At 35.6% G+C, this 10,774-nt stretch overlaps 1 protein-coding gene and 1 pseudogene across 3 annotated transcripts; one reads left to right on the forward strand and one right to left on the reverse strand.

Moving 5' to 3' along the window:
• The first annotated feature begins 1,541 nt into the window (after positions 1–1,541).
• On the forward strand, positions 1,542–1,720 carry LOC122003157 (annotated as a pseudogene).
• Positions 1,721–2,346: 626 nt separating this feature from the next.
• LOC122002116 (uncharacterized WD repeat-containing protein C2A9.03-like) lies at positions 2,347–9,534 on the reverse strand. Of its 3 annotated transcripts, none has more exons than XM_042557178.1 (11): positions 9,385–9,534; positions 9,190–9,283; positions 8,139–8,289; positions 7,415–7,582; positions 7,244–7,330; positions 6,371–6,505; positions 6,115–6,225; positions 3,887–3,978; positions 3,708–3,813; positions 3,374–3,460; positions 2,347–3,119 (listed from the first exon to the last, which is right to left on the reverse strand). In XM_042557178.1, the coding sequence occupies exons 3-11, from the start codon at positions 8,274–8,276 to the stop codon at positions 2,706–2,708; spliced, it is 1,338 nt and encodes a 445-aa protein (XP_042413112.1). In that variant the 5' UTR covers positions 8,277–8,289; positions 9,190–9,283; positions 9,385–9,534; the 3' UTR covers positions 2,347–2,705. The 3 variants fall into 3 exon arrangements, with proteins under 3 accessions (XP_042413112.1, XP_042413115.1, XP_042413113.1); XM_042557181.1 differs by having other exon boundaries at positions 9,190–9,311; positions 9,385–9,486; XM_042557179.1 differs by lacking the exon at positions 9,190–9,283.
• Between the last annotated feature and the right edge of the window lie 1,240 nt (positions 9,535–10,774).

The following is a 10,774-nucleotide window of genomic DNA, read 5'->3' on the forward strand; positions in this document are numbered from 1 at the left end:
CATGAAGTTCACTACAATCATAATCTCATCCAAAATATAGTATGATATTAAATTTTTTTTGTTCAATCAAGATAGGGAAGAATTCTACAAAGGTCCATGTGAATTACAAAATGATAGTAATAATAACAATACAAAATCCAAAAAAAACATTACTTTGTAACACTAGGTACGTTAGTGCTGGTTTATAATAAGCAACAAATATAGTGTTGTTTTTTATAAATTAGCATCAATGTGGTGTTGATTTTTAAAATCAGTACCAACATAGTACTGGTTTTTTAAAACTAGTACCAATGTGAAGTTGTTTTTTTTTTAAAAAAAATAGCCCAATGCATCCAAAGCAACCAAATCGTTGCGTAAGAAACTTCCAAATAGCGTTTAAAAATTATAACTTCTATACCCTACTATCAATCAACTACAAGAATCAACTACAAAATGGATCAGCTATAAAATTAATCATAAAACATGGTGAAAAATCAACTACAATGTTGGTGCTGGTTTTGAAAGATTAGCATCAAGTTGGTGGTAGTTTTCATAGATCAGCACTAACGTAGTACTCATTTTGAAAGACTAGCACCAGCGTTGGGGCACTACGTTTTGAACGACCAGCACCAACATGGTGCTAATTTTTAAAAGAAAATTAGCACCAATGTAGTGCTGATTTTTTAAAAGACAAGGACTAACGTTGGGTCCAGTACCAACGTGGTGTTGGTTTTGAAAGACTAGCACCACGTTGGTGTTGGTTTTGAAAGAAAACCAGCACCAATGTGGTGCTAATTTTTTAAAGGCCAGGACCGACGTTGGGTCCAGCACTAACGTGGTGCTGGTTTTGAAAGACTAGCACCACGTTGGTGCTAGTTTTGAAAGAAAAATTGTCCCACCGTTGGTGTTGGTCATTCAAAACCAGCAATTGGAGTTCATAAGGTCGATGTGGAATGTGGATTCTGAAAATGAGTAGAAAAGGAGAGAAGGGAGATGACTAGTATAGTTTCGAGGAAACCCCTAAGGTCGATGTGGAATGTGAATTCTAAAACACGAGTAGAAAAAGGAGAGGAGGGGTGTGCAGTATAGTTTAGATGAAAACCCTAACTCACTTGCTACGAATTGAGAGTTAAACAAGATAACCTGTATCTAGGGTTGGAAGAGGAGGAAGAGAGGAGTGGATAAGTGGTGAAGAGGGTTTAAGGATTTTGTTTTAGGGAAGAGAGGCGAGCGAAGGAAGAGAAGAGCAAAAATAAGCTTAAGTGATGGAAGAGAAGAATTAAAAAATTTAGATTTTGGTCGTGTCAAATGTCCACGTAAGCTGTCACCCATGGTTACTCATATATATATATATAATTTTGGCGAAGTCCAAAATAAAATTATGTTAATGTTATTTTTTTCACACTAAAAATAATTTTAAGGTTTGTTAGTAATTTTTTCTGGTTATTTTTTATAGAAAAAATATGTACTATCATGGTTCTCTTAAGCCCCATATCTTAGGATTGGTAACACCGCAAGCGGAGAAACTTCTATAAATACCTTGGGTTGGCGCCATTAAAAGCATACATTTCTTGACCTTGTGGCTAAGATCAAGTATAGTATCACTTCTTATCAGTTTAATATCTAATATAAAAAATTAAATTAATTTTTTATGAGAGAGAGTCCGTTACAGTAGTTTGTTGTTGGGGTTCCTGAACATCGCCCTTGCATTGCACTGCTACATGAGCCTGACGCATCTTTACCAAGTCCAATTTATGGGCCTTAGACACTAAGTTACGTGTATTCATGCACTGTATTACACATGCAACGCATGTGCAATGACTAATATATAAAATTCATCAGATTGAAAAATCAGATACCTCTCTCTCTATATATATATAAATATTATTCAAACTAATTAATTCTAGAGATGACTAGTCTAGTCCCATTAAAATTTTCCACCGGTCATAAAGTAGATCCAGAAAGTGCTTACATTATTAGACATTGATAGCCAACTTTCACAAATCGCTCCTTGCCGATGAGAGTCATGGTCCACCTGAGTACTCAACTATAATTCGTAACACAACTGCTCCGCCAGTAGACCCAAACCCATGGATAATCATTTTGTGTTCACAACACAACCACTCTGCTAGTCGATTTAGACCCATGAATATTGATACACTTTATGTTTTTTCAAAGAGTGGATCCTCTGGATCGCACTTTACGATCCAAAGGATGATCCACTGTATTCATTGGTTGATTTGAATAAACCTCATCTATTTAGCAAATGAGATCCATCCAAATCAATCAATTAACATATGTGATCCATCCTTTGGTCCAGAAAGAATCCCACCTGACTTTTTCATCAAATAGAGCATAAATATAATATTATGCAACACGAACTATTTCATTGCACAAGATTTCACTTTTTTACAATAACACAGTATTGGAGAATCAATCACTTTTTTACATTTATAGAGGCCAAAGCACTATAATTTCTCACCTAAATGTCAACTAGACAAACAAAAACATCAGCAAGAATGAAAAGTAAAATTCCTATCTAAACATTCCCAAGTCAACCACGCACTGGAATTACTTAAAACAAGACTTAGACTCTGACAAAACACACTGTTTCAAAGAAAAGAGCAACATCTGTTTGACTCACGGGCATGAAGAACAGCAAAGCCATTAGCACCATCGCCCAGAACAGATGGTCAAACTAATTATGCATGTTTGCTACTCAGAAGTCACAGCATTGCATCAAGGTAAGAGTAGTTTCGTGTGCGGCTGTACTGCAAGAGGCTACCATAAGTTCTATCAAATACACCAACAAAAAGTGCTTCTGTGTCAGGACTGAAAGACATGCCCGAGATTTCACCAAAGAAATCTAGCTCCTGATGTTTGTTGTACCCAGTTCCCACCTCGTAGATATGAACAAAATCCGCAGGTTCTGCCATTGCCAAAAATTGGCCATCGGATGTGAATCGGACCGACCGGATAGCGCCTAGATTGCCTCTCAATGCAGTCACGGAACTGGAGAGGTTCCTGGTGTCCCAAATGCGGCAAGTCTTGTCCTGGTTGCCAGTGGCAAATGTGCAGCCATCGGGATTCCATGCCGATGCAAAGGAGTAGTCACGGTGACCTTTCAAGGTATGTACAGTCTGCAAGAACCAGAGTTATGCAATTATTCACTCAAGCTTTACTTGAATTTCAAAAGCCTAACCTCCTGGTATAGCTTTGTTAGACAACTACGGCCCATTTCCACTATGACAACTTCTAAAAACAAACATTTTCAAATCATTATTTTAAAAAAATAATAGAACAGATGTAAAATTCTTAGATTCTCAAAAACTGTTCTGATTGTTTCATCCCTAGTACAGTTCTTACCAAGATAGAAATTTTGGATAATACAAACCTTTCCTGTGTGAGAATCAACCAACATGCCGTCAGGATCATCTCCAACAATGACAAGAAGCTTTCCATCAGGACTAATAGATGCATGCTGCAACAAGAACAGAATTGCAGATGTGAGTATATGTAACTGAACAAAAATAGCATTTTGTAAGCAAAACAAACAAATTGTCAAGATCAAAATCCCAGTAGGCTGCCGCTACAACTGATTGAGTTGAGTTTCCTTTCTCAACGAAGCGGCACCACTACAAGCAGAAATTCAGACCGACATAATATGGGATGCACATTAATGTGACTAGAAACTAGATTAACTCAAAAAGAAATGCATTATATCTTACGTTCACAGGCCATGGAAAGCTGAAATGGCTGCAAAGTTGAAACTTCTCCATGTCAAAATCTCGTACTCCGGAGTCATTATTAGAAGACATGAAGTGAACAGCCCCACTGGATAGATTATAGACCAGAAAATCAAGCAGACAACTAGATATTTTTAGGAAAATCAGTAATTTACATTTACCTACAACTTTCAAAAATTTCGAGGGCATTAGTAATTGCATTGTCATCGTATGTTGTTCTGCAGCAAAAGCTAATTCCTTCCCGATCTAAAAACTGTTTCAATTTGAAGGAAAAAAATTTGAGGTAATATTGACTTCATCATACCACACTTCTATGAAACAGATGGCAGGACAGATAAATTGAAACAACAAGTTCTGATAATACCTATTGATATCATATTTAGCTAGAACAAGCACATATGTAAAAAATTCACTTACAAATTTAAGGGTAAATGGGAACAAATAATCACAAAGAAGAAAACACAGAAAATAAATTAGCAGAAGTTCATTGATCAGAATAACAAGCACATAAAAAAATAATCAAAGCACTTTTATATAGACACTAACAAATAATATCAAGCTAATCATGTCAAAGGATGTCAAGTTCTAACTTAAATTTGATTCCTCGAACAATTAGCTTCAATGGGTATGACCATCATCATCATTAGGCTGTGATGTCAACCACATGAATATTCCTTCATCAGTTATATGCAATGTTATATCACTAGTAATATTCAAATTGATTAAATAAATTTTTTATTACATCAAGTATTGTTTTCTTTGGTCTCCCTCTAATCTGAACACCTTCTAATTTGATAGATTTCAACTCTTGTAACTGATAGAACGTATTGGTCATCTTTGATTATGGAAAAAACAATCTGCCTAAAAAATCACAATATGCCAGAAATAAACATCCATTAAAGATGATTTTTTCCAGGTTTTAATCAAGGTTTAGGATTTAAGTATTTGTAAATTTTGGTTTGGGTCTAAATTTCTGATTTTATTTTATTTTATTTGCAAAATTGGGTTTTCCAAGTTTTAGGTGGGTTTCAGCTTTTAAAGCACATATATAGAATCCAGAGCCTTGGCGCAATGGTAAAATTATTGTCGTGTGACTTTGAGGTCATGAGTTCAAGTTGTGGAAACGACCTTTTACAATGCAAGATAAGGCTACACACAATAGACTCAATGTGGTCCGACCTTTTCTCACATCCCGCATTGGCGGAAGCTTCTACACCAGACTGTCTTTTATATCATTGAAGAATCCCACAAATCTTACATACCTTAACATATATCTTATAACACATATCCCTGAAAAACCCCACAATTTTTTAAAAAAAAACTGAACTGAAAAGTGGTTAGGATTTTTTTTCCCCAAAGTTAAAGTTCTGATTTTGAGTTTGTTTTCCTTTTTGGTAATCCAACCTTTCAGGTCAACATTTCAACCCTACTCAGTGTCAAGGAACCTGATGGTTGTTTTTGTCTCAGATGATGTTTTTGATGAGTTAAAATCCACTGATCTTCTCAATGTGGGTGCTCCATTTGGCATGTCAATAAAAATGGTTCTGATGAGTATTTGTTCAAGTGCCAGAGCCATTTTAGATATAGAAGAGTTGCTACCTTAACAAGGGGCATTCAAACATCTATCTTTATCAGCTAAATTTTCAACAGATTATACTCTTTCAACTTCAGTGCCAGTAACCCCTTTAAAGCATTCTCATTTCCAAAAATTAACAACATAATTGACATACAAACAATGCCTACCTATTGTAGCTCATGAAGTCATGATCACTGATGATGAAATTTGCAACTTGGTACTTGACAAGATTTTTTTGGAATTGAACACCAAATGTCAAAGCTTGGCTTTAGGCATTTTTGATCATTTAAAAAATTCCCCTCTCCTTTAGTCCCTCTCTTCTCATACCAGAGATTGCCAGGTTAGATACATGGCTCTATGTTGTATCATCCATACTTGTAAGATGAAGATGAAGAATACCATGGCAAACGAGGACCTTTCCTCAAGAGAAAAAAGGCTACATACAAAGTCATGGTTATCTTGCCATGGAGGCAACCCAATATTAGTCATAAAGCGATACTTTAGTATTATCCTAATTTCTTCCATGTTCAGTTCATTGAGATCAATCAAATAAATTTTTTTTGATGAAAATCTTAATTTTATACCATATACATACTTCGATTATTTCTTTTACAGCTTTCCTTTGCAATATCACTCATGGGACAATAACCTATTGCTTAACCATAAAATATGTATATTAATGGAGAAGTGTTGTCTTGACAGACAGATTAATTGACCACTTGTTGCAGAATGACGCAATGAGCTTGTTGATCAACCACATCTATGGTATGACAAATTGTTTCAAATGTAGGCTGACAACCAGAAAGAAATTACCTTACATATAAGTTCTCCTTGGAATCCTCCTGCTACAAGCATATTATCTTTCACAGCTAGTGTACTAACTTGAGTATGTGAAAATCCTTCCAACAAACTTCCAGGGTGTTTCTGCAGAAAAAGATATGGCATTTATGAAAGACAAATGTAAAAAAGTATTCAATATATCAGAAGGACAGAAGCCCATAAGTACGCAGATCACAATTGACAACTCATTCATAAGCAATAGTCAAGTAAACAGATTCCTTGAACACACCTCAAAAGGAGCTATGTGCCCCGAGACATTGATAACTTCATATTCCTTGCCATTTAGAGCAGACCAATGAAGCACAGCATCATGTGACATTAGGTAGACGTCATGCTTTGATGTAGCCCATACCAAATTTCTCAACTGAAAATTAAAATATCAATCCAGGTAAGTCTAATGTTTCATAGCTCTGTCCATCAATAAACAGAATTCAGACTCCTAATGATTCAGACAGCTTAAGAAATGAACGGCTGAATAGGATGAATTATAGGTTTCAAAAATCCACAAAATAACTGAGAAATGGATATGTAAGGTCATATTCAACTACTTGTCGTGGCAAACTTTTGATACAAATTTGTAAATATTCCACATAATTTAGGTTTTTCAATTCAGATATGAAAACAAAAAGGTCATCCAAAATCTTCTAGTATCATGGAAAGTAGCTCCCATGCAAACAATAGGAACTTGCAATGGATATGCAGTAAGATACCAAATAAATTCTTAAGTCTTCAAAGAGAGTTCAATTAATCAAAACCATCAAATATCATCATTCTTTTGTGAGGAGAAATTGATTGCAACATTAAGATTAGATACGAAGAGTTTTTGTGCTAAAGCATTGTCCTACCCAGAAAAATGAAAAGCTTGGACAAACAAGAAGAACATATTAATGAATGCAATTGCTTCATAACTTATGGGTTACTTCCTGACATGTACCATTGATGACAAAGTTTGCATAATTCTAATTGAAGCCTTAAGGTTAGCATAACACAATGGCTAAATTTGTAGAATCTACAGGCACCACTGGTGGTCAAATGATAGGGAATCATCGTTAACAAGCCCAGAAAGTGGTGGAATTGCTTGCCCCTGCAGAAAAATGCTCACCTGGAAATGAAGGATTGTTGATTTGACAGATCTTGTATTTCTCTGAAACTCGTAATACATGCCACCTTTTTGGGTTGCTTTGCATTCCTGTATGATTAATGGGCAAATAAGTTTATGATCAAACAAGTATAAGTAGTGAGGAAAGTTAAAATTGAACCACTTGCTTCATGCCTTTTCTGATGCTTCCCCAGAATTTTGTACATTCTCATAGTTTTTGTATTGTTCCAGCCTGGTTCGTCTGTAGCTCTCACGTGTGATGTTTAGCGTACCCCATGGAATTCCTTGGATATCTTTTCCTTTCCTTGCTTGAGCAGAGGAAATATCAATTTCTCTTTCATTCTGAAATTCAAAACAAAGGTAAGTTGTGAACAATTGATTACTAGAGAAATAAAGAACAGTTTGGATAACAATCCAAAGTACAACTATGAAGAGAACCACCATCAACCTGCAATTTTCCTGACTATTTCTGCTACATGGATCTTAAACATTCATCAAGCTCTATGCAAGTTACATCGCTAATAATATTCATGCCAATTAAGTCTTTTTAATCTTGTTTAATCTCCCTCTACTTCTTGTGCCTTCTCTCTCTCCAAATCCATCAATGCTCACCACCACCATCATCATTGTCCCATCTAAGTCCCAAACATTTGGGGTTGGCTAATGAATCTTAATCCTCTATTACAGTTAATAACTTAATATCGATCTTAGGTTTAGATTTTAATATTGACTAGCAAGGCCTAAAGCAGCCCTCAAACTTTTTCAGCTTAGGCCATCTACTGGTGATTTTCATAATTTATCCTAGATAAAAACTAAAAATAGAATGATAATATTACAAAATACAAATGATATAATCCTGTTGAAGATAAGAAAGGGTGCAGCAGCAGACACAGCATACCAACGGGTCATAATCTTCGCCATCAGAGTCTGAATTGCCTAGCGCTCCACCATAGAATTCTTCATACATATCTTCTCCATCTCCCATTTCATGATTTTCCACCATTTCATCCATATCATCAAACTGGTGATTTTGCATGGAGTATATGCCTCTGCCAAAGATAAAGAGATTTCAACATACTCTTTGAGTTAACTTTGAAATGCATTGTTTATACTCACACATACTTAAATCAGAGCGGTAATTTCAGCATATGCAAGGTTATGCACCTATTCCTATTATTCTATTTGGAGATAAATTGTCTAAGAGCATGATTATCACATAACAACATATGTGTCCTACTTATTGAGAGCTCAAATTAGCAACTAATTTTATAGTCTACTCTAACCAGAGTAACTGGTACCTTTGATTTTGGAAACAGTACATTCGTAGAGTAAGCAAAAGTACATGCATCATTAAAGCAGATATAAGAGTAATAAAAATAAAATATAGTGGCCTAAATGGGAAGCTTCAGAAGTAACAACTGTATGTTTATGCTTGCTAACAACAAACAGAAGTTTTTCATAGGGTTGTATAATTTTATCAAAATGTGATGCCTGATCCAAATAAGTATTTGGACAAGACCCATTCACCTAACCTGCCCCACCTTCCCTTTTAGCTCATAAGGGAGTGAAAAAGAATAGAGAGATAGGGAAGGAGATTAGAGTGCCATATGTTGGTTTTGTCTCGGAAAGGAGGATGAAGATGTTGGAGATGCAGTGCTGCAGACAGGAAGAGGAGAGAGAGGGAGACTCACTACAACCACAGGAGAAGTGGATGCGAATGAGAAGAAAGAATTAAATAAGGAAAAAAGAAAGACAAAGGAGGAGAAAGGAGAATGGGAAACAACAGTGTCTACACGAAGTGGATATGAACAATCAAGGCAAAAACTTTCAACAGAATCGGATTGTAACTGATAAGAACAAGCCTAAAAAACAAAATTTCGAGCCAAATGAAATCAAATTATCCAAAAACATAGAAAAATGCATTCAACCCAAAAGAAAAGGGGGTTTACCTTCAACGAGATCCGTCGACAAAGCAACAATAAGAAGGAACACCTAGACTTTCGCACTTAATTAACGACACAAACGACAACAGAAGCCGATGGCCTATGAACAGATCACAGACACCAAAGAACTAATCATGACAGGTGAAGCATCGCGGGAAAAAAAAAAACCTTAATTTTCATAATTGGCAATTTGGTATGCACCTGTGATAGGGTTCAGGAAGCCTTCGGATCTCGATCGAAACGATGCTGATGTCCGAATAATCGGACGCCTTGTGGCAGAAATCGAGCGAATTCTGGGAGCTAAAAGGATCGGATTAGGTTAAGGGCCTTTTTTGGAAAAAAGAAAATTATAAAAAAAAAGTGAAATACGACTGGATAATACAGAAAATAGTCGGCGCTATATTTACGGAAATATCATTCTCTGAATTAATTCTTTTGCGATTTTCCCAAAAAGTTATTTTTATTTATTCATGCCCCTTCTTAACAAGTTTTTTGTCCCACAAATAATTAAGTATATTTAATTACTAAATTATAGATATGTAATTTATTTAATTAATATATTTTTTGTTTGTCACATAATATTAACTTCAAGATAATATATGTAATTATAGATTCCTGAAATAATAAATCTTTTTAAATGCTATAAATTTATTTTAAAATTTGCTTTAGATAATTATGATACTGCATAGAAAATAATAAATGAATAATATCGTTAATCATAGTTTTTAAACGTATATAATTAACAGTTGTTCGCCAGCCCCTCCTGCTGCGGCTGGTGGCTCCCCGCCGGCCTTTCCCTGATCACTTCGCTGGTGGTCCTCGGCGAGGTGCGCGTCGAGCATGGAGGTTAAGCGGCTTCCGCTTGCTGGAACGTCGTTACAATTTTGCCTCCTTTCGGTCGCCGGAATCCTCTTCCCCGCCTCCCGGTTTGTACTCTGCGGTTGATGCACTGATTTGCTTGCGACGACGACGACGACGACGACATTTCTCTGCTATTTTAATTTTGGATTGCTTTGGAGATTTTATCTCCCCAAAACGATTTTAATTCTGTGGTTTGTTTAATGAAATTTCGTGCGGTACTCCTTTATTGAGGAAAAAATAGCAAAAAAAAGAAGAAAGTATAGAAGTGAATCATGCGTTTGATATTCATCTAATACCGATTTATATACAAGACACAAGACACCAATTAAATTCTAGAATTCTAAGAACCATCAAAAAATAATGACTATTCTAGAAAACATGCAAAAGACATTAGAAGAAGAAAAATATAGGAAAATGGTGAGCTATTAAAAGTTCACTTATCCCAAAAATCTTAATTGTCAACATTCCCTCTCAAGCTGGATCCAAAAGATTTTGAGATCCAAGCTTGCTTAAAAGCCATTGAAACTAAGCTGAAGGTAAAGCCTTGGTAAATATATCAGCTAGTTGATCTTGACTGCGTATATAACAAGTTTTGATAAGCTTTAATTGAACTTGTTGTCGAATAAAATGACAATCAACTTCTATATGCTTCGTTCTTTCATGAAACACCGGATTAGCAGCAATGTGCATTGCTGCTTGATTATCACAATAAAGAATTATAGGAGTAGCA

The sequence above is a fragment of the Zingiber officinale genome, chromosome 7A (genome assembly GCF_018446385.1).
Source record: "Zingiber officinale cultivar Zhangliang chromosome 7A, Zo_v1.1, whole genome shotgun sequence".
In the NCBI taxonomy this organism is placed as follows: Eukaryota; Viridiplantae; Streptophyta; class Magnoliopsida; order Zingiberales; family Zingiberaceae; genus Zingiber; species Zingiber officinale.

Coding starts and splice junctions, on each gene's coding strand:
- LOC122002116 (XM_042557179.1), bottom strand. CDS start 8,276: ATGCAAAATCACCAGTTTGATGATATGGATGAAATGGTGGAAAATCAT. Junction 6,506..7,243: donor CAACAATCCTTCATTTCCAG/GTGAGCATTTTT, acceptor TTTAATTTTCAG/TTGAGAAATTTGGTATGGGC. Junction 3,461..3,707: donor GCTTTCCATGGCCTGTGAAC/GTAAGATATAAT, acceptor TTCTTGTTGCAG/CATGCATCTATTAGTCCTGA.